Source organism: Enoplosus armatus, chromosome 2, assembly GCF_043641665.1.
Source record: "Enoplosus armatus isolate fEnoArm2 chromosome 2, fEnoArm2.hap1, whole genome shotgun sequence".
NCBI lineage: Eukaryota > Metazoa > Chordata > Actinopteri > Centrarchiformes > Enoplosidae > Enoplosus > Enoplosus armatus.
In genome coordinates this window covers 18,919,163-18,943,204 of record NC_092181.1, presented here as the reverse complement: position 1 = coordinate 18,943,204, position 24,042 = coordinate 18,919,163, and the positions used below count along the sequence as shown (strand labels likewise).

Here is a 24,042-nt window from a genome sequence, read left to right as displayed (position 1 = left end):
CCTTGTCATGTGTGTGCCATAAATAAAGACTCCCTTGGCTAATGTAGCCCACATGTTTTTTTTGTCTCCTCCCTCCCAGCTCAGCATTTGTTTTTTTCGGGGAGGATTCAGATGGTACTCGGCTCTTTTGGACCGCCTCTCAACTTTCGTGAGGTCATTGAATTTTTAGTTTTTATATCAAAAGCAGTTGTGGACTTCCCTGTTACTCACAAAGGCTAACTGGCATTACTTCACTGCCTCACCACTTAGCAGATGCACAGCTGGTTACTGATGACCTCGCTCACAACATTTGGACGCGCAGTCATACTCAGACATAAGCATTAGACTGATAAATCTGTTTGGTTGGACTTTTGTCTCAACTCGACAGAAATGATTCATTTCACATGCTGTATTGGCCAGAATATAAGACGACCCTGACTATAAGACGACTCCCCCTTTTCCAACACCTGGTTTTGGAGAAGGACTGGTCCTGTTGGGAATGTTTCCAAGAGACACAATTAGGAGAAGAGAGTCCTCATCCTTGAAGCCTCTTCTCTCGTAAAAGTGAAGCACACTTTTACCATTAAAACAAAGCGTAAATGTATCAGTCTCATACGCACACGCTCTCCTGACACACTCTTGGAAGAGGTCAGAATTATTTTCTATTTTTGAGCTCTTCATTGAATCTGTGACTCTAAGTAATTCTTGGCTGCTTGACAGGTGGTACCCATTCAAAAGCTTTTGACTAGTTTTCATTCATCAGGATTTTTTTCCCACAACCCCATCTCTGAGAAATTACAGCAATGCAAGCACTTGATTATCGTTAGGGAAAGATCATGTCTTTGTTTGAGAAAGTCCACAGTGACTTGACGCACGAGACCTGACATGTTTATTAACATTAAACCGAAAGCCACCACATGTAACTTGTAAAACCAATTTAGTAATATATGTAGTTTGTAGGAGACAGAGTTGCCCATGAGAAACTCCCGTAGGTTAAACTGGGATACATAAACACTTTTAGGGATGACTAACTCAAAAGACAATCTGTAAAAGGACTTGCTAGTCTTGCAACATTAAGACCACAAGCAACTCACAATGCAATCTGTAGGAACCAGTGAGACCCGCACTCTCTCCTTTAAAAACAAACAAACCTGATGTTGCTAATACGTACAACCCCCACCTTTTCAAATGTAATTTCCTCAAAAAAAAATATTGTCTGATTTTTGGGCCAGCAGAGTAATTTAATCATACTTTTTCTGTTGTTGTATTTCCTGTCAGTATTTTGTCCCACCGCAACAAACAGCAATCCTGAAGCAAACAGTTACGAAGGTCAGTGTAACAACCACTGACATTACACTCTCTTTTATCTGGGCCTCAGCGAGAGGAGAAAGTGTTTCAGTGAGTGTCAAAGGGAGCAAAAAGCAAAAAGAGGTAAAGATATATTAGTGAGGTCAGAAGGGGAAAAAATCTTAGAGCGAGAGTGAGAGAAGAAGAGTAAAAACAGAATAATGAGAGACGGAGAGAGACGGGAAGTTAGCAAAGAGAAGAGAAGGACTTTGTCAAACTCTCAGTGCTGGTTTTCGGTGGAAACCGGGTTGGCGTTGGTGGTGATGGTGGGGGGGGCAGTACAACGGGGGCGCTGGCAGGGTTGCCACGGCAGCGTTCCGGATGGGCAGGCGGTCTCCTCTCAGGGGGTGAGGGGGGACGTGGGGCTGTCAGGGAGCCTGGCAGGTAGAGACACAATGCCCTGTGACTGGGGGGGGGGGGAGCACGGGTCAGTGAGAGAGGACAGGAGCGAGGGGATGGAGGCAGCGGAGGGGTGAGGTGGAGGCCTGTCTGATGAGGTGAGGAGAGAGAGAGTAGAAAGGGAGGGAGACATGAGGGAAGTAAATGAGGGCGGATGAGGAGAAGCGCTAGAGATGATTAGAAGAGAATTATCCAAGTGTGAGTGTGGATGACTGTAGAGTTAGAGGAGGAAATAATAGGGAGGAAAAGCAGGAGGATGGGCCCAGGGTGCCCTGATATACACGTCCATGAAATGCCCTGAAACCACCCAGACAAGAGGCAAGTGATGGAACTCAACCTCTTCTTCCTCTGCTTCTTCTTCTTCTTCTTCTTCGTCTTCTTCTTCTTCTCCGCTTTCTTCCTTTTCCCACACAATATCCCCACACCTCTCGGTTCATATGTAACCTTTTCCCTGAAGCACCAGACCTTTACAGTGGTTTCACACAGGAAGTTTGCGCGGGGTAGTGCGTAGAGTGAAGAGTATGCTGTTTAATTCGTCTCAAAACATGCACACATAAAAAACAGGCGCCTGCACGTGATACGAGTGCACAGAACAGTATCCGCCAGCAGAAAAGCATCCTAGCGCTCGCTCGACCTTCCCTACGCACTCGCAACTGCTCAACACTTGCTTGCTTGTCAAGTTGGCTTTTGAGACTTTGGATCCGGGGGTTGGAATAGACAGTGGCTGATATCTCCCCTCCTTTGATTGGTCACTTTGAGTACTGACCAGGGCCTTTGATTGGGTGTTTGGTTTCATCACTGACGTATTCGAAGGCAGGAAGTTGCCTGAGAAGACAACCATTTTCATGGGGCCATCATGTCGGAACAAGTAAGTCTTAACCTAGCCTGACTAGTGGGTCAACAAACTAGTGAGAGTACAAAAATGTGAAACTACATTTCATTTGCATGAACACTTTGAACAGATCAACGTTACTGTGGGTGTTGAAAGATACCAGACAAAGGAGGGGAGACATCAGCCATTTCATCCTCGCCTCCGAAGTCTGAAAGTCAGAAATCCTCCCTTGTGAGGATGCTTTTCTGCCATGCTTGAGATTTTCTGCTCAGGTCCTGGTGGGATCGGAGAGTAGAGTTACAGAACTCTAATTCAGAGATGCAAAAATCGACTGTTCCACTGTTCGTCTCTACAGTAAAATAGTCTGCATCGTAACTTCCACCTCCCATCGATGCCAAATCACATTGGACGTGCGTTGTGGAGGTCAGCGTATTTGGGGTTAAAGTTCAATTTAGTTGAACTTTGGCTGAAAAACCTGGCAGGGAAATCAGGGTAGTGTGCTAGAGTTGCACTTGCACTTCAGCCCTGTGAAAGCCCTGTTAACCACCAACCAATTTAATGACAGATAATAGATCCTCCCTTTAGGTAAGTTTTGGTGATTCAAGGTCAGTTTGTGGAGTCCATGTTGGATGGAGGGCCATATTTGAAAAAGAAAATCAAAAGAGTCTCTGGTGATGTCTTTGTTTGCTTTGTTCTATAAATGCTGCCAGTAAGAGTAAATTACTAAAAGGCACAATATTGTATTAATTAAAAGACTGATTTCTTTTCATGGGGACTTACAACAAGCTGCAAAATGTTTTTGGTTTCTTGCAGGCTGTAAATTGAGAACCCTCTTTCTTGAGGTAAAACAATTAGTTGAATAATCAATTACTTGATTCTTAAGCGAAAATGCCAAAAATTCACTGTTTCCAGCTCCTCAAATGTGAATATGTGCTGGTCTGCTTCTTTTAAAATAGTACATTGAATGTCTTTGGGTTTTGGACTGTTACTGTTTGAGGACGTCACTGTGGGCTCTGGGGTCTTGTGATGGATCTTTCACCATTTTCTGACACTGCCAACCAAACGATTGTTAATAATTGAGAAAATAATCAGTTAATAATCAGCCCGAGTAATGTCTTGAGATGATGCACTGTATATATGATGCTGTACAGTTTATTTGGGGTAACGGAGAGCCTGTTGTGTTATTGTGATAACCAAATAAAATAGGTGTGAGTGTGTGTGTGTGTGTGTATAGTGGGGAGAGAGGCCGACAGGTTGCTGTAATTTGGTGAGAAGAACAATGGTCTGGCCAGCTCATGCCTGCAGGGTCAGAGGTGCACATGTACTGCATATGTGTGTGTGTGTGTGTGTGTGTGTGAGTGCGCATGGCTCCACACGTGCACCAGTTGCTTTGTTGGCGCTGATAAAATTGTAGTTTTGTCTCCTGACCTCATGAGTGGAGTCTTCCCTTCTTGGAAAAACAAAACTAGCACATGGAGCACTTGATACATAACATGTGTCATTAGGTCATGAATAGCCAAGTAGGCATTGGCAGATTGTGCTCTCAGCCATCAACCTTTTGCCATTTTACGTTACCGCAAATACAGTTGAAAATCGTAAGTAACTCATAAGACTAGAAGACGACGCTCCGCTGGTGTTTTTTTCCCCTCTGGCTTTTTTCACAAAGGTGCACTTATTAGTGGAGGCCAGATTGCAGTGATCAGTGACACAGACAATCATGTGGCTCTCTCTCTCGTTTGTCTCAGACCTTTCGGTGCCCTCGTCTGCGTCTCTCTATGTCTTTCTCCCAGTCTCCCTCTCTCCCGTTATCACAAGTGAAGGGCTGTTCCTGTCGGTGTCATATGATGTCTTGTGGCCCTGTAGTGATAGCAGAACAGTGACAGTTCTATCCCTGTGCCATCTGATCGACACGCCATTCCTTGTCACATGCATACACACTGCTGTGAGTGTGTGTGTGTGTGTGTGTGTGTGTGGGTGTGAGCATCGTTGTATGACCATAAATCAGGTCACCGACAGAACCAACCCTCAGCCATGTGCTCCTGCTTGTGTCTCTAGTAGACTGTACAAAGGCTGCACTCACTCTTTTGGAAATGCCGCTTCCCACTAGTGTTAAACCATGATTATTATTGTTTTGGTCTGTTTATTTTAAATTATTTGACCTCCAAAGGACAAAAAGAGCCTTCAATCTGGAAAAATGTTTGGATTACAAAACAGCTGACAGGATGAACTCGATGTTTCTTCCACGTAACAACCCGAAGTGAAGCAGTGTCACCTCGCTGCGTTCGAGAAACATTCCTCCTCAGCAGAAAGACACTCATCAACCCTTTTCTCCTGGCCTTAATCATTTGTTTCTGCAGCAGATAATCACCATTACTGCACAAATGATGTTTTTACATTTTCCTCTCTCTCTGCCCTCTGCTTCTGTCCTTCCATTTGCCCTTGTTTTAGTGTGTAAAAGGCCAATTTTAGTTGGGCTTTGCTCAGTTGTGATTTCATTCAGTGAAAAAGTATCCCACCTCCGCAAAAACAAAAAGAAAAGAAAACACAAAAAAATAACACAGTAGACAAACATCGTGATTAGGACCTTTTGATGACCTCTGCATGTGTTTCGTACTCACTGCTGTTTGCTCAGACGGGTTTTCTCACTTTGCATAGAAAATGAAAAGCTAGGCCTCTCAAGACTTAAGAGCGTAGAAAGGGGAATTGGTTCTCTTGAGTCTGTTCTAACAACTCAGTGCTGTCGCACCCAATTTCTGGGCTATTTGACCCATTAGATGTCAGTGTTTGGGAAACAAACAGGCAGTGCTGAGAGGTTTGATTGGTATAATAATGTGGGCTTAGTGATGGAGGGCGCCTTCAGAAACACACTTGTAGCTTATGGTCAAAGGACAAAAGAGTGCAATAAGAGGTTAAATCTCACTTTTACTCTGTGAGTACTTCTTTTACTCTCTTTTTCCTGACATGCTCTTTAGGCTTTAGTTTATTGATATTTGTTACATAAAATCCCTTTTTTAACTATTAATTTAATTACATGTGTGACTAGTTGGGATCATATTCATACCTTACTTAAAAGCACATTACATATCACGGAAATTAGTTAAGAAACAAAATTTGAAGCTTTACAGTTATATGCACAGAGAACAAGTTGCACTGTCATACACAGAACTAAAGCAAATGTCCTGCATGTTTGCCGTCTAAAAACAGTAAAAACATTACGTCAGAATTTAAAAAAACAAAACGTTTAAACAGGAGAATACAAACAGAAAAGAGAAAAAGTGTAACAGTTAATGCATTAATGTAATGGATATTGATATTAAGTACATAAAATGATAAAATTATATTACTCATAGAATGTGAATATGATGGGTATTCACTATGCTGGCCTAAATCCATCATAATCAGATTTTATATTTACTGAAGGCAATGCATTGTCAAGGAAGGAACCACTATAAGGAAGGAAGAACTCATATTTTTTGTAATAACTGAGCCTATGTTTCCCAAAGAATAGAGTGGTCGTCACTACAAAAGACCTTCAGATGTTCTTTTATTAACATCAATTTAAAAACGCATTACAATTTATTAAAAATGAAGATGACAAAAAAAGATGATCCAAATCATATTCCTACAGTTTTGTAGGCTTTGCTCTGTAACTCCTCAGTTTTGACAATCCCTTTCTGACTGCTCGGACTGTAGGACCGTACCCCAGACTGAGCGTGTGAGTCGCTGGGGAATGAGGATGCTATGGCAGAGCTTTAACCTCATGCACACACTTGTATTGATCCATACAAGCCTCAGTGACTGTTGCTACAGAGCGGGCTGCACTCTGTCATACAGGGCTCCCCCTGTCACTGGTCAGTGGCAGCTAAGGAGGACCACAACACATCGCACACCAGCGTCCAACACACACCCATCAGCCTCTGGGGCTAACACACTGCCACCAACCCTGCCCTGTCCTCCTGCCTCACCCAACCACCCTCACTCCCCCTACCCCCTTTTTTCTTTCCCTCTTTCTCTACCTCACTTTTCCTCTAATGAGTTGCAACACTGATAACGAGCCTGATGATCTTCCATTGATTCGGCTATCACTTGCTTGTCTGGTAATTGATCCGTAGCTGAGCCTCTAGTTAATTATATGGGCTTCGACATGGACCCCTGCCCCGGGGGGAATTCTCAAGTCCTGCACAATAATAGTTTTAATAAAGGAGCCTGAAGATCTCCTGCATTCCCTTTTCTACCCCTTCCTGCTTCCCAGCATTTCTCATCTTTCTATTTCCTTCTTCCTCCCCGCTTCCCTCCTAAATTTCCCCATCTCAGTGTTTTTACTTCTGTGTCTCTTCTTCGTTTCCTCTGTCATCACGGCCATTACCATCAGCAGAGGTGGGGGGGGGGGGGGGGGGGGGGTATATGGAGGAGAGAGTGAGCAATATTGGCAGAGTCCACTCCTCCCTCCCACAAATAACAGCCATTAACCAGCCAGGTCAGAAGCTGAGCCACCAGCTTGACTTGACACACTGAGTGCCACTCGACAAACCCACAGACTTGCACATTTACAGACAAGGGGGAGGGAGGGAGAGACGGAGAGGAAAAGGAGCGTGAACTGGAGAGCAAAAAGGAACCTCGGCCGCTAAATTGTCACTTAATATAATTAGCCTAAGCCTCATGCATTACCTTTTCAATAAGTTGTTAAGAGCGGAGCGTGCGGTACATGGACAGGAGGTGACACATTACGGCTTTTACGACAAGGCTGCTTGTGGCTTCTGACAAGGTGCAGGCCACTATGCAAAAAGATAAGTGAAGAAAAGAATAGAAAGGGAAATAGTGGGGGGGGGGGGGGGGGTGTAGTAAAAGAAAAGAGTGAGGTAAAGAGATCTAGAAGTGGAGAAAAACATCACAGGAGACAAAAGGATTAAGATGTAGGCAGGGAAGGAGAAAGGAAGGGACGATGTAAATTGCGCTTGAGACAAAAGACACAATTGCACATTTTCAAAGTGGTGAGAAACACACACTGTGCACTTTTCTCCTCTGCTAGCAGAAATCTCTTGCACACAAAAGTAACAACCAGTGTGATAATCTCAGCAAAGGTTAACAGTATACTGCCATTAGTACACCGTGCAAAAGGCTTTTAACAGACAACCAAGCACCTGTCTACAGCAATTTGCCACAAAATTTGAAGTGACTTTATATATCAGAAGCCCTTTAATGTAGCCGAGGAGAGAAGTTCTCTCTCTGTCCCCTTCCTCTTTTGTTCCTTGGCAGCGGAAAGATCACAGTGACATCTCCCTCTCGCTTCGGACTGAGGCACCTGGTCTGTCATTTCTCTAATGATGGTGGGGTGAAAAGATGGGGTAGAGAACAGGCGATGGGAGATTTAAAGGGAAGAGGAGGAGGAGGGGGGGGGGGGTGGTGGTGGTGGGGGGAATGTCTTCATTGTTTGAGATGTGTCCTATGCCGTGTCAAAGGAAGCATAGATCTGTTTCCTTTTTTTTTGTTTTATCCTCCTGTGTGTCTTTTTCTCCACGTCTGCCTCCCTTACTCCTCCATCCCTCATTTTATTCCCTTACCTTTGCTGCTGTGGGGACCAATTTGGCTAAAATGGAACCTCTTCCTCATTTTTTTCTTAATTAAAATCTGAGAGCCTCCGCGGGTGGGGGGGGGGTTGGTTTCCTGTGTGTGTGTGTGTGTGTGTGTGTGTGTGTGTGTGTGCCTGTGAGTGTGTGTGTTCATATGCATGCTGGTGGCAGATTGCCTGCGTTCCATTAGTCTTTCATTAGAGTGGGTGAAAATCAAACAAAGGCACCCGATTTTTTTTTTTTTGGAGATATAACAAGTCTGTTGATATTCTTCTGTTTATTTTTGCTTGTTATGTTTCATTGCTGCCCCACAAATCAGGAATAGAACCACTTTCAGCTGTGATTGTTGAGTACAATCCTGCATTTTCAGTTTTTCAAACAAAGAAACAAACACTTGATAACAGCCAGTGATGCTTCTTTTCAAGATGTTTTTTTTTCAAGGTAAAAACTGAGCTGTTTTGCTAAACACCCTGTGCCCTGTATGTGTGTGTGTGTGTGTGTGTGTGTGTGTGTGGCGGGATGGTCCCTCAGGGGAACTAAGTTGCTCTGAGACGTGCCGGCCGCTCGCAGCACAAATGGTAATAAGGCAGGGGGACAAATGCCCCCCCCTCTCTCCTGCTCTGTGATGGCGCTTGCCCCCACCTTCCTCCCCCTAGCAGAGCAGGGGGGGGGGGGGTTTGTGTGTCTGTGTGTGTGTGAGGAAGCGTGCAGCGCGATGTCATTGAGCATCTCAGAGTGGAGCGGCACAGTTGACTCAGTTCAGCCTGCACCGGCCTGACACACACACACACATGCTCGCTCGCTCCCTCGCTCTCCCCAACACACACACACACACACACACCCCCACACAGAGAGAGACACTCAGAGAGCCACCGTCTCTCTCTCACTCTCACTTGCTCGCTCTCACATGCTCTCTCTCTCACACACACACACACACACACACACACTTACAGGCTCAGGCGCTCAGTTCAGTTCCTCAGCGGCTGCAGCGGAGTACAGAGGAGTCAGAGAGAAAGAGAGAGAGAAGCAGGGAGAGAGGAAAAGAGAGAGGCCAGGCGGCACGGCACGGACGTCGAGAGAGGGACACAATCACACAGAGAGAGAGGGAGAGAGAGAGAGTAAGGGAGAGAGAAAGGGAGAGAGAGAGAGAGAGAGAGAGAGAGGAGCGGGAGGCAGGGAGAGCTGGATAGCTGGTGGCTCACTCCCACACCTCATCTTCACTTTGCTGGGACAGGCACAGAATTGATGGTAAGAGACATTCATGCATTTTATGGGCTGTTTGCTTTATGTGGCGCTTTTCATGGGAGTTTTTTTATATTTAGGGAAAAAAAAAGACTTTTTTTTTGCTTGATGTTTTCTGTGAAACTGTTTATTTACATTTCACGTTTAGTTGTTTGCTGTTTTTGGTCAACAATGTGGTAGACATTTTTTTCTTTCTTCAAGGACTTACTTATTACATTAGAAAAAAATATGAATTGCATAGAATAGACAGAATTACGTTGATTTGATTTTATATTTATGTGTGCATGTGTTCAGTGTTGAGTGTGCTGATGGCAGTTCCCAGGTTGTTCAACTTTTTCTTTCCTACTTTTTTAAAAAAGGTCTTTTATATTAGAGTACTATTTCTCCATGTCTGAACGTGTGCATGCATGCATGCGGGCAAACATGTGTCTCATTGTGTGTGTTTGCGTGAAAGTGTGTTTGTGTTGAGCCCATGTCCAAGTGCAAAATGACTGACAGATGGATTAAAGCAAAAACCGAGGCCACGGGCAACATCATTCACCCCTCCTCGCTAATTCCCACAACCCCCCTCTTTTTTCTTTTACTCCATTCTTGCTCACCTTCTCATCAGCCCCCCTTCCTCATCTCCTCATCCTTCCTCACCTCCAGTGCTCCGCTCATCTTGCCCTGTCCGAGTCGAGGCCCCCGAGGAAATTCACTGCAAGCCCTCTTTTCTCTCTCTTCTTGAGAATTAACTCTACACACACTCCTCCGCCACCAGAGCTGCCAAGAAACCTCACACACACATCTACTCCCTCAACTCCCCTCTCACTGTTATCCTCCTCGTGAAGCAGGACCCGCACAAGACGAAGAAAAAAAAAGGCAGCAAGACCCCAAAAGAACCCACCTTCACTGACTTTTTTTTTCTCTTCTCTCCTCCTTCACACTCCCACATCCCTCCTTGCCCTCCCTCTCTGTCTCTCCCTCTCTCTGTCTAAGTCCAAGGAGGCAGAGTTGGATGTGAGAGGCAGTGAGTGCGACACAGTCCCACAAGAGCCCAGAACAAACCCAGAGCCGCCCAGGCCACCACCAGCTAAGGCTAACGGACCCACCGGCACCGCTGGCGTTTGCCCGAGCATCCCCTCCAGTAGCCACAGTAGCAGCAGCACCAGCAGCAGCAGCAGCAGAAGTGGTCTGGGTGGCATTAGCATCGTTAGCAGCAGCGCTGAGGGAGCAGGCGAAAGCTCCATGCAGTTCAGCACCAGACCGCCTAGTGCTGAGCAGCCGGGCTTCATGGGGACATGGCAGCAGCAGAGCACTGACAGCAACCTCCTCTACAGAATGTCCCAGCAGGTACGTCAGCTCAGCCTCAACCCCTCATCCTCTCCATCTCTGTCTCCTCTCTCCTTCCACCTTTCTACATTTACAGTCTATATTCAAGGACCAAACTTTTATTTTTCTTCTCACGGTGTATGTTCAGACGTTTGCTATTGTGATTCTTACTACCTCCTGGTCTGTGTGTGTGAAAAAGACAGTATTTCTATGTGTGTCAGTGTGTGTGTGTGTGTGTGTGTGTGTGTGTGTAATTCAGGCGGTTGTGGGCTGTGTTTTGTTTTTGTGATATTTCCTTACTTGCAGTTGCATTTTTGCAACTTTTCCCCCACTTTTGTAATGTATCAGATTTGATGTTGTGTGTGTTTGTCTTTATGTTGTTGTTTTACACATACACACCATGTCTGAAAGTGTTTTCATTCATGTAGCCTCTGTGTGTTCCTTTTAATTTGACTTATCCTGTCATTTTCTGCTCCACAAAATAACAAAAAAAAGCATATTTTGTGTATTTGTAAAAACACACATTTTAATGCAAAATTTGCACAATATCAGAGAATTCATTTATTTCACCATTTGATGGATTATCCCTTGTCCGGATTTGTTACATACATGCTTAAGTCCCCGTAATTGGTCTGTGAGCGGTGTGGAGTTTAAAAGCAAGCAATAGCAGTGTTTTGGTAACCTCAGTGCCGATAAAGACTCGGGAAGGGGCACCCCTCTGGGACCGGCTAATTGACTTCATGTGGCCGAGGCAGGAAGCCCCTTGCGCGGCTACAGAACAGCAGAGGAGCCGTGAATGAACACAGGCTCGCCTGGAAAAGTAATGATGATAACGGATAGCCTGCACCGGCTGCGGAAAAGTCCACATTTCCTCCCGACATTTCTCGCCTGTTATCGTGGATGTTACACTGAATTTCTCTCATGTTTTTTTTTTAATTTTTTTTATTATTCTTTTCAAGTAGCCCACAAGTTAGAACAAGAGAGTTATATTTAAGGGACGGTGGGATTTTGTGCTTTCTTCGGATAAATGTCAGGTAAGGAGAGGGAAGAGGAGTGAGAGTCGAGTTGTGTGCGTGTGCGTGTGTGTGTGTGTGTGTGTGTGTCCGTTCGCGCGCACGTGTGTGAGGGGGAGACAGTGAAGATAGGGGATGGCTGTTAGGTTGCAGTTAATCATAGCGGGACCTGCAGGCTCTCCGTACCATGCACATGCTGTTACGCGCTCAGGCCACAGCGGATCTTGAGCAACAGCTTCGCCGCGGCTCTGTGTTGTAAAGGATGAGAAACTTATTCTCTCACCTTGACGGTATTTACAGCCCGGAGAGTTTTGTTTTGTTTTGTTTTTTTTTTTAAATCCCAGAGGTCTAATCGTGAAGGTGAAACTGATGTGTTGAGACAAAAACATGTCTTGATGTAACCTTTGGGAACATTACCTAAATATTCTGATGTTGTTTTGAGCTTTGTGCATTTTCAGCCTAATCTTCGCCAAAGATGACGTTATTTGATGGAAATGAATTGCATTCCTGACCTTTCATGCAGCATCACATTCGTCATATTTTTTTGACAAGCCCCTGTCCTTAAATTCTCCGAAAGAAACGAGCATACAAACTATTGATAAGTGAATTGGAAGCGTTGCATTCAGAGAGCAGAGCGCTCCTCTCCCGGTATGAAGCAGGTGGATGGGCCCCTGCGCTCAGCATCTGCTGGGACCCCACGTTTGCCTCCCCAATCCTTTTTACAAATGCGCACCGTTGTTTCAATATAATCAGCTGTGGGACTCGCTGTTATTTATCCTTCCTCGCACCACTTAGAAGACATCTTCCCATGTTTAGTAGGCATGACATAAATTCTCCGAAGGAAGCCTGTTCCTTGACAGACTCGCCTTCTTGGAATCTAACCGATAATGACTTTGTGTTTGCCGAGGCTGGCGCACCCTGGGGTGTTGGAGGAGAGAAATACGTTATGGGCTTGTGTTTCAAAATCTCCCCTCTCTCCCTTAAAGATCAACTCTGTGACACGAGGGATGCGGTATTTTATCGTTGTTAGGCCAAATTATTTTTCCATCTGATCGATAGAGACGCGAAGCAGCTCTGCGCAGTGCGCTCAGGACAGATGCGGCTGTGGCGAAGTGCAGGGCAGCACCCAGCCAAAACATTTGGTAACACCTTTGACATTCCTGGTGAATCACACGCACAAGACGAGGCTTTAGAAATGAGGCAATAAATGGCACCTGCATGCAGGCATTTTCCTGCCACGACTGAAATGTCATAGATAAGCTCCTGGATCTCAGCAGGTGTCTGATCATCTCGGTGCACGAACATCAGTGGCCGATGAAAGAAAAGCAAATATTTTAATTTATGAAGCAGGAGATCTGATGTTGAATCTGTTTCTCTTCTCTTCACGGTGTTTTATAGCACAATAAAGCCATAAACAGCAGCACCTGTCTCCTTAAGCGTAAAGAAAATTACATAAACAAAATAGATGTCGATTTGAGAACGAATGACACCTCAGGATTTATTGATTTCCTTGTTGATTGACTCCTGTATTCGAGACATGTATTTTTATATTTCGGCTGTAATTAGGAATTATTTCAGAATTAATATATTCATTTATTTCCATAGTCACTTAGATGTTTTCAAGACAATTAAACTTTTTCGCCCAAAATATCTGTCTAGAGGCGAGGCTGTTACAAATTGGAGAAACAGATGAAAAATAAAGGTGAATTAAATAATTTCCCTCATGTTTCATTAAGTTTAGCGTCTTAAGATTGCATATTGATCATATATATCTACATGCAATCGCTTTTCTTTATTGCGTGTTTCTCTAAACTAACGAAATTAACAACAGTGGCGATGAAGGCATTAAGACTGTAAGCGAATAATTTACACCTTTCATAACAGGCCTTAATGGGCTTTTAATCTTTGAAGAAACTTTTTTTTTTTCTCTGAGCCACATGGCAGGAGATTCATAATCCACGCAAAGTGTCAACAGGAAACAACACGAACAGCATGCAGTTTAAATTAAATCAATGAAATGGATTCGATAAATACTGCCTATTTTCTCAGCTTCCTAATGTTCAGAAATCGGTGCACATTTTACAAAACACTGCAAGAGGGAACTTTCATAATTCTTTTTATGGAGGAAAAAATACCAACATTAATTAGGAGTTGAATTATTTCCCAGGCATTACGGAGTGATAATATTTGCAGCCTTAATTGACCCGCTGCTGTACATGCGTGGCTATGAATATCGACCCTTGCAAGTTAAAAACCCCGGAGTTAAGTGATACTACGAGCCTAATTGGTTCATCAGGGATAATTCCTCCACAATACAGCAGCCGTAGGCCGCTTTCTTTCTTTTTTTTTTGTTACATTTTCTCCTCCGCTTCAAGTCGGAGGAATGTGGGAACAACTCAAGGTTGGAAAAGCTCGTAAAAAAAACTGTGCCTTAACCTCCACCTGAGGATCTGGTGCTGCCACCCAGGCTTACAGCAGACCAGGGAGAAAATGAAAAAAGAAATCAGTGTATGTCTTCAATCTAAAGCTCTCTCTAAAATAGACTCCTCCTTTTCTTTTTGCAAGGGTGCTGTAACGCGGCTTCCTTTGAAGTGCGACAGGTCGACTATGGGCCGAGACCTGGAAGAGGTACAGTGCACTACAGCCTGCCTCAGTGCTGCCTGCTTCCTTATGTCCACAGATCGATGCGAGGGTTTATACTGCACAAATATAAATTGGACATTCATGTAGAATTTTACATAATAATTATAATGATAATAGTTCCCTTCAAATTTCTTAAAGCTTTTGCATTCTTAAAATGTCACATGCATTTTGCCAATTTGTAATTCCTTCTTTGAATTTGAAAATCAAAACTTCTTTTTTTTCCCTCATGACATGCATTTGCAAATTTCAGAACTTTATTAGAAATAAACTAAAAAGCAGTAAAGGATGGTAATAAAATCAATATTTATATATTTTCTTTACCAGTAATTATATTTTTTCTCCAGCTTATAAAAATAAAAACTGTCCAGTGATTACGTCAGAATAGCTGTTTTTAATACAGTATCAAATTGCTAAACAGCATACGGGCATTTTGGCAGTGATCATACAAATGTGTTGGCTCTATAGGTTTTTTATTTTTAAAAATCCACCCTAAATTTCTGGCTTCAGTTCTGCCATCTTTCTTTAATATTTTCTTGTGTTGTCATGTCCCGTGTCATATTTAAACTTTTTGTTTGTGTAAATTTTACAATCAAATTGGTTGATTTTCTCTTACTCCATGTATTCCGTTAATGCAGTGCAGCCTACGCAATCCTGTCTGTGTATGTTAAACCTTGGAAACTGAATGCTGTTCGCTCACGGGGCATGATGACAGACATATTTGTGGAGTAACTGTGTTGAAAGCTCTGCTTTGTTTTGTCTGACTGAAGAAATGAGGGTGATATTATCCTCTCCAGTGCAGATCACAGAACACGCTAATCTGCCCATTAACACACTGATACACTCACAGTGCTGTGTGTGTGTGTGTGTGTGTGTGAACACGTTGTTTTACACAGTGGGGTACAGGCGTGTTGCATGTTGCATATGTGGTGCATATGCATTGCTTCTTGCCATTGTTTGGGACTGGGAAGCAGTGATTTGATGCATATGTGTAGAATTATCCCCAGTCAGCGAATGTGTGTGTGCGTGTGTCGTTAAACTCAACTGTTATTATTTCCATGTCTGTCTTTGATGGGTCGTTGCACACAGAGCATATGGATGCCTATACGTACATGTATCTGGTGTCAAGTGTGTGTGTGTGTGCTCTGACACTGAAGTTTATGTCTGTGCATGTGTGCGTTAAGGCGTTTGTGTCTGTGCTTTTGCCATTTATTTTTCTGAGTGGGTGGCTAAATATGCCAGTTGTGTAAGTGTGTGTGTGTGTGTGTGTGTGTGTGTCCGTGAGAGAGAGAGAGAGGGAGCGTGTGCAGTTTTGTGGGTGTGTGTCCTCTCCCTCTGAGTGTGTGTGTGTGTGTTTCTGTGTGTTGGCTCTGGCTCCATGTGTGTGTGGGTGCGAGGTGAAGTGTCTCTTGGCTGGCCTTGGCTGGAGAGCTGGAGGAGAGCAGAGGTGAAAGAGGAGATTTGCAGAAAAGACACGCACCACTTCCCCCATTACTACTTTTTCTTTTTCTTCTACTACGTCTCTGTCTCTCACTGCTTCTTCTTCTCTCACTTGCTTTTCCTTCCTCTTCTTACCCCCCACCCCTTTGTCTCTCTCTTCTTCTCGACTATCTTTCCTACCTAAAATCTCCACCACCAGTCCTCCACGTGCCAAATCACATTGTTTTGTTCTGCAGCTACTGTCTTTATAGAAAGGGCTCTTGAGATGGAACCCGTGTAACAGAGGACCAGTTTGGGCGTTGCAGGGGTTCAGTGCGTTTACAGGATTACCACTTATAATAAGCCACAAGGACAAGTGTCAGAAGGAGCACTGTGTTTCTTCAACAAGGAGGGGAAGTGACTGGGTGTGTCTCTCAATCTGGCTGCTTGGTCTTGCACCCGATTGGAAAAGGTTTAAAGCTTCTCCTTCACCAACAGCACCTGTCTCTAACTGTAAAGCTGTGGTTGGCTCTTACACTGTTTAATGCAATTATTGCAATGCTTCTGGCCAGTTTAGAGGGTCCAGATAACATAAGCAGCGCTGAGAAAGGCCACTGTGGCATTCAGTCAGTCAGTCTCTCTCAGTCTTTGTGCATATGCAACAATGATGATGTGAGTGTTTCCTGAAGGCAGCATTATTTCTGCAAGAGAGCGCACAGGAGAGTAAGACTGAGTGGGAAGGTGGCTGCAGCTACTTGTATATTTACTGCATGTGTGTGTGTACTATTAGGAAGCCATCTAGTTTGACGGAGTAGGAGGATGTACAAGGTCCCATTCATGCTGTGGTCCCCACTATATTTACCCAGGCACCAACCAGGGAGATATGACGTCCGCAACATTTTTACTTTAAACTTGTTTCAACTGGCTTTCTTAAATCTTTTTTTGTTACCAAGCATGTGCTTTCATTTTTATCTAAATCTGAAGATACATTAATATAATTTGTTGTCTGTTGCATCTATAGTATACGTTTACGTGGATAAAATCAATATCCATGATTTAAATTCCATTATATTTTGGTTTGCTTTTGTGGAGTATTACAATGTCAGACTGCTGAGGAAATCCGTCAATGCAACTCCCCACACAGACACATCCATTCTCCTTTCTTTGCCTCACCATCTCTTCAAAAAAAATCTAATTTTAGTCTTTTAACTTTATAGTATTCGCATGATCTTGCCAACACAAAATACATATCCTGCCCCTCACATGGCCACGATCATGTGTGTCCTGGGTCATACAGTAACCTCTGTAGCCGCGCAGTAATGCCTTGCAGGACCAGCGTTATGGTTAAGCACCGACCCTGACTCTGTGTGCGAGACCCGGGGCAACCAGCGATCAATAAGCATCATGTGAGCATCACTCACGGGTTCCATGTCAGCTGTTTCCTGTTTTTCCTGAGGAGACTGCCGCCTCACCGCCATGGTGAATGCCCGAATAATGGGGGGGATACAGAACGTAGAGACACTATCATGGAAGTCAAAAGGCTTTCTTTATCATATGTCTGGCTGGGCAGTGTACTGTGTGTTGCGTGTGTGTGTGTGTTGCGTGTGTGTGTGTTGTGTGTGTGTGAGCGTTGAGGAACGATAGAAATGCGAAACCATCTGCTCTGCTGTTATCAGAGGGCTGAGTGGTAAAATCTACTATAGCTGAGTCTTTCCCAGGGACTTCTTTTTAGTCCTGTGTGGGCATGTGTATGTAAAGGGAAAGAAATACATTATTTATTTCCTTCTGTTGTTCTTGATTTACTGTTATATAATGCAAGTTGCTTTCGACAAAATAATCAATAAAAGTACCGGTAATCTGAATAGAAATCTCAACATGTAACATTAAGGAGATTCATGTGCTGTTTTAGGTGTGGCCAAAAGGTTTGATTCTTTTTAAATTAAGTCAGTCAGTGTGGCAGCAAACTCAGCCATGTGTGTGGCATGTGATTAGACGCACACTGAACTGAGCAAATAATGTAGAATATTACAAATACAAGAAAGTCATGGCAAATTGTATGGAAAAGTGTAAAACAAAAGTTCAATATTTTTGCACGTTTGTGTTTTTGTGTAGATTCATTTGATATATTTTAGTTTGATCATAAATATATATATTTTTCACTTCATGTGTTTTTCCTCTTTTTTTTGATGCTGTTGGCTGTTTAAGTGAGTGAACGCCACTCTTTTCACTCTGCTTCTTTCATTTTCTTCCTTTCTTTCAAAAGAGGGCTGTTAGTTATTTGTCTTTGGGTAGCTTCCTGCGGTGGGGAGAAGTCGCCGGTGTGAAGAGGAAGTGTGTGTTTGAAGGGCCAGTCGCTCAGGATGTCACCACCCCGCCACTGGCTAATGAGGGGGACATGAGCACACAGCCAAGGCAGCAACACACACACACACACACACACACACACACACACACACACACACACACACACACACACACACTCTGACACGGCAGGAATGCAGCAGCTGTCACCAAGGTCCAGGCAGTTATGAAAGGGTTCAAGTATAATTGTGTCTTGTTTGTGTGTGTGTGTGTGTGTGTGTGTGTGTGTGAAATGGCAGTACCAGGGGTCATTGGGGCTTTGAGATCTGGGAGGGGCCCATGTTGGCTTTGGTGACCCAGAGATTGCCACCGGCAGAGAGGATCATCACACGTAATTGACTTAAGTGAAACGAGAAAGAGAGAGTCAGAGGAAACATATAGATTTTGCTGTGACCTGTTGTATTTTAAGACATGACCATATGGCAGAGACATTGTTGTGAGAGGCTGTTCTTTCCCGTCCTGTGTCCAGAGGAAGGTGACATTAGGTGTGACCTGTGCTAAGTGACAGGAACTTGGGCATACTTTCACCACGGCTTCTCCCTTTTCCTGTTATTCCTCAACTCCTGTTATTTTGTTTTCCTTGGAGCCGCGCCAGCGCAACGGGCAAAATCGACAGCCTACTATTTTTACATCCGTCTTAAGGACCCCTGTCTGCTCACTCTGCCTGCCAATTTGCCCCATCAGCAGTGGCAGCGAAGAAGAGCTCTCAAGGCACAGAGCCTTTCATTTTTTTGTTGGCGAGGTGGCTAATGCTGTCACTGTTATTTGAAAAAGCACTCAGGGTGAATTGCTATTATTATTGTTAAAACCATCATCATCATCAGGCTTATTTATGGTTATGGATAATTATGGTAATTTTGTTCAGGGCTCACAGTTGACTCCGTCTCTTTCCCCTGCTAATCCGACATGTACCGTTGAGTGTGTGTGTTTGTACTGTACATTTTTGATGTGCTGGCAAATTACCAAAGTTGTTGTGCAAAGAAAATGGTTTTCCAACAGATAACAGTGATTTCATGTCCGCAGTTCACATGTGAGGTGAGGTGAACTTGTTACATCTCTTAATGCATACGTTGAACTCTGTGGCTTTTATGTGTGTGTGTGTTTGTGTGTGTGTGTGTGAGGGAGAAGAGGAGGACCCCCCCCCCCCCCCCACTATTTTCTGTTTAATTTCTTTCTCTCAGTCTTTCTCGCCTCAATGTTTTACTCTCCGTCTATCTCTCTGCACTGTGCTGTTCTGTCTCAAGCTTACCATGGAGATTTGATTGCTAGAGGCCCAGGGAGGATTTTAGGGAGGTTTCTGGAGAAGGGAGGCTAGTGGTACAGGCTGTGGTAGGCTTGTAGCCAACGTACACACACACACACACACACACACACACACACAAAGATATTCAGTCCTACAGGCATAGATACCGGCTTTCACACACTTTTCTTTATGCAGATTGTGTAAATTGCTTCCTAACAATGTTATCATTTTAACCCCCTGAAAAAAACTATGAGTCCAAACTCATTAGCTACTTTTTGTTGTGAGCAAAGTGTTAAAGCAACATGTGTAAGCATTTGTTTGTGCTCTCTGCTGACTTTGTAAAGATGTTTGCGCTGTTGGATTAATAACATTTAATGGCCACTGTTAAATGCAGCTGCCTTGGCATCCCACAGCTCGTGTTTTTCTGGCAAGCTGAGACTCTGGGTGGCTTTTGTTTTTGAGAGTATGTGTTATGTGTGTGTGTGTGTGTGTGTGTGTGTGTGTGTATATACGCAGTGCAGTGAAATACCACAGTGTGTGTGTGGGCTGGATGGGAGAGGCGTTGTGTGTTGTCACTGAGCATACCTGTTCATTTGAATGTAACACCCCCTTCACTCTCTGTCTCTCACACACACACACACACACACACACAGCTGAATTGAACCTGTCTGCATGTGAGCTGATCGCATATTGAGCAGCATCGCACTTCACTTTCTAACAATCCATAATGTCAATTAAGTCACAAATGATCTCATTAGCCTACTGTGATACACATCAAGTGGTCTGACCCTGTATCCGCGGCAACCAGCCAGGGGTGGGAGGTCACCGTGCATGACCTCTGGCATCACACATTGTTTGCCGCCCACCTCTTGTGATATTTGCCGTGCGATTGAAATGATGGCTTCGGTCTTTTAAAAACGAGACAAAGTGAGAATTCTTGTAAAGAAAAAGCTCTGTTTTTCAGTGTGTGTTGAAAGATGCATTTTGGGTTGTTGACACACACATGCACACACACACACACACACACACACACACACACAAACACGCATACGCTTGCTTTCTCTATGTTGATGTTTTCTCTGTAAATGGCCTGAGCTGCCTCTTCCATTGTCGGGAAACACACTCAGCGATAAGTGCTTTGTTGGAGCTCCGTTCGTTGCATGATGTGTGTGACTCTGACTGGTATTTAATATTTCATGGCATTTAATCCATTTGCTATGTTTCCTCCAAATACAAAAAAAATCTTCAGCTTTTGTTTCCTTTATCAAGGCCATTACTTCACAGCTTGTTGATCAGTTTAGATTTGTAAAGGGTGGCAACAAGGGATTTACCACCTAGATTTACTGCTATTTTTCTGCGCGACCATTTAGCTAATAAATTTAGCATCTTGTTTGTGGCTTCAACGGGGCCTCATGAGGGCAAAGGTGATCCTTTGCGCCTGATCAATGGGTGACCAGATATAACTCAATAGCATAAATAATAAAAATATCACAAGCAAACGGCTGCGAGATTTATTGCAGGCGAAATGAAAGCACTTAAAGAGCAGTCAAGTTTACAGGATGTAGCAGCAAAGCAAGATAGCGCATTATGACAAAGAAGAGGAAAAGGAGCCGACAGCTTGTGTATCAGTCAGAAGGTGAGGAGGAGGCTCTCTGTGAGATCAATTGGTAATAGGCTGAAGTCACAGAGGCGATTAGAGGCGTCGACTTGCCTGTGTTGTAAATGCTGTCAGATCTGTTAAAGGAAGCCTAATACCTCTCAGGTTGAAAGCTGTAATAACATCAACTGTAACTGGATCCGTGGGGAAGTGCAAGTGAGACTGCGAGTGTGCGTGAGTGAGTGGAAAAGGAACAGGAGGAAGGCGAAAGTGTTTCATTGTGTGTGTAATGTCTAGGCGTTTGTGTGTATATGAGTGGTGTAAAGCAGCAGCAGCATCAGCAGCACGCATAAAGGCAAGAGCCGCGGGGTTGCTCCTGGCATTTTTTCGGCCACCAGATGCCTGTCACTGCTTCAAGAAAAAAAGAGCAGAGGATGGGGAGGGGAGAAGGACAAAGAGGAGGGAGGGAGGGAGGTGGGGGGGGGGGGGGGCTACTGCTGTTCAAATCATGTCACGTAGCGCTAATTCATCCAGCCTCATTAGAGAGAGGGAAGGGACCAGAGGGCCTCTCTCAGGACAGGGCCCGGGCTCATACACACACAGCCACACGCAGATATATGCATACACACATTGTCTCAGTTTTTCTCTGGCACATACTTACACACAGATGCAATTTCTCTCTTCCTCACACACACACAGACACACACACACACAGACACGTCGACATATATACACAGATGACACTGGCACATGGTGCAGTGCGGGGGCAGTTTGGGGAATAGAAAATTGCCTTCTCAGGAAGGCCCCGGCCAATTAAGGACCTGACCGTATTGAATGTCAAGTGTTAATTTGGGCTCCCCCTCCTTCCCTCCCTCCCTCCAACCCCCCCCTCACCCTTCAATTTCCCAGCAGTGGTGGTGGTGGGGGGGGGGTTGTGTGTGTGTGTCCCAGAGATGAGCAAATACATGTCAAGCCAAAGTTGATTGCCTGCTCCGTATTATGTGTCGCAGGCAAGTGGCAAATGTGCTCCCTCCTTTTAGCCTTTCGCGCACCCCCTGAGGGACGCCGCGATGGAAGGAGGGAGGAGAGAGGGAGGATTAACTGTACCGCAGTGATAAGAATGGGGGGTTTTACACTGGGGAAGAAGGGAGAGAAGGGGGGGGGAGTGAAGGGGACAGACAGGGAGAGAAGTAGAAAGAGGGCACAGGGTTTGTTTGATCTCATAGGACTGGGCGGTGACTTTGATAGTCTTTTAATTGCCTTCATTTTCGCAGAGGTGATGTCCCTGGCAGACACTCTCGGAGTAAATAGTTTTAAATAGAGAACGAGTACATTTCCTAAAGTTTAGAGAGCCATTTATTTAAAAAAAAAAAACCCAGCTCTATTAACTTTATGAGAAACTTTAAATGATGTCAACGTGATGGCGCTGTATTACACTCACAGCCGTTGGCACGGACCAGGGGCAGACAAGGTTGTTTGTGAGTTGGACTGATGGTAAATGCCCACCTCCTTACCTCCATGATCTAATAGACATCCACTTAGTCTTAATGGGCAGATTCTCTTTCTCCTCTCGTGATGACTGTTGCACTCTTTAAAGGTGGAATTGCCTGCTTGTCTTTCCTATTGCCCCCCCCCCACCCTTCCTTTAGCCTCAGTATCTCATGTTCACTACCTCTCTCCCAGGATAGAGGGGAGTATTTCTAACAAAATAAATATTAATGCATCGCTCGCATTCACACCAAAGCCAATTCTCCTGCTTTCACCAGCCCTCTGGCTACATCTGTTAGTCAAAGGCCCTTTGTTTTACATTCATGTCGTTGTATTTTACGTCAACATGTGTGCCTGAGTTTATGTGTGTGTGTGTGTCCGGTGATAGTAGTGATGCTGTGAAATTGAATAGAGAGCGTGAGTATTGATAATTTCCCCCTGTGTGTTATTAGTGCCTGCTGCTACTGACAAAGAGAGCACGAGCCACCCGCACAAACACAAGCTGACAAACACATACAGGCACGCACACGAACATATACACACACACACACACACACACACACACACACACACACACACACACACACACACACACAGCCATTTTTACTCAAGAAATACAGTAGGTTGTTTGCATGTTTTGACAAACGTAATAAAGTGCGTCAAGAGGAAAAAAGTATACTTTCCTGCTACATAATACTTTATGGAAATATCAACATTATTGCCCAGAAGTGGTGGTGGAAACCTGTAAAATTACAGCTCCTGTAGTGTTATGACAGACTGGGTTATGTGTCACTGACTTATATGCGTCAAGGGTCTTTTCAAATAGAGCCAATTCTTGTCCTCTCAGCTCACACACACATACAGCCACACACACACACACACACACACACACACACATTTACATTCTTTGTTATTACAATCTGTTTTGTCAATCTGCTGTAAGTGATAACATGTTGTGAGTTCGCAAAGGTCACGGTGAAGTGTAATTCAATCTCTGATCACTGATAGCCAAACAGCCATCCGTATACAGGCCTCCGGGGCCAGGGGAGAGAGAGGGTGTTAAAACCCAGTCTAAGTGCTCCGTCTCTGGGTAGATAGTGATGTCTGCAGGGCCTCTGGAGCTCCAGTGGTCAGCCAGGACTGAGAGGTCTGTCAGGCCCTAATTGATCACCCTGACCTGGGGAGCTGAGGACAAAGGGAGAGGATTGTGGAGGGATGCAATAGATAAGGGTAAAGGGAAAAGAAAGAAGAAAAAAAAGAAGAAATTGTGCGACCGGTGGCTTAATCTCTCTGGACTGGCCATTTTTCCCCTCCGGATGATAGATATAGTAGGCCTAGCGTGTGACACAGATGGATAATGCAGGCGTCTGGGGTGATAGAGTTATAAATTAACACATTACTGGACCTTAATGTGGACTACTGTGGATGACCACACACCAACATCATCAACCCTGCAGGCGCAGACACACACACAAACACGCCTACAGTCTCACTGATGCGTCTAGCTGAGCTCAGGGTGCGGATTGTACTCCTCAAGTGGCATTGATTTGTTAAAGTGCTGAATTAGCAGGAGAAGTCCAGCTGCTGGCGCTTCTCTACTT

General features: G+C 44.4%; 1 protein-coding gene across 1 annotated transcript in view; it reads left to right on the top strand.

Annotated features, from left to right (window-relative positions):
- The first annotated feature begins 10,596 nt into the window (after positions 1 to 10,596).
- Positions 10,597 to 24,042, top strand: part of bnc2 (basonuclin zinc finger protein 2) — a 90,554-nt gene continuing 77,108 nt past the window's right edge. The window contains exon 1 of the mRNA XM_070912652.1: positions 10,597 to 10,701. Within this exon, the coding sequence (XP_070768753.1) occupies positions 10,597 to 10,701 (105 nt within the window). The remainder of the gene's footprint in view (positions 10,702 to 24,042) is intronic.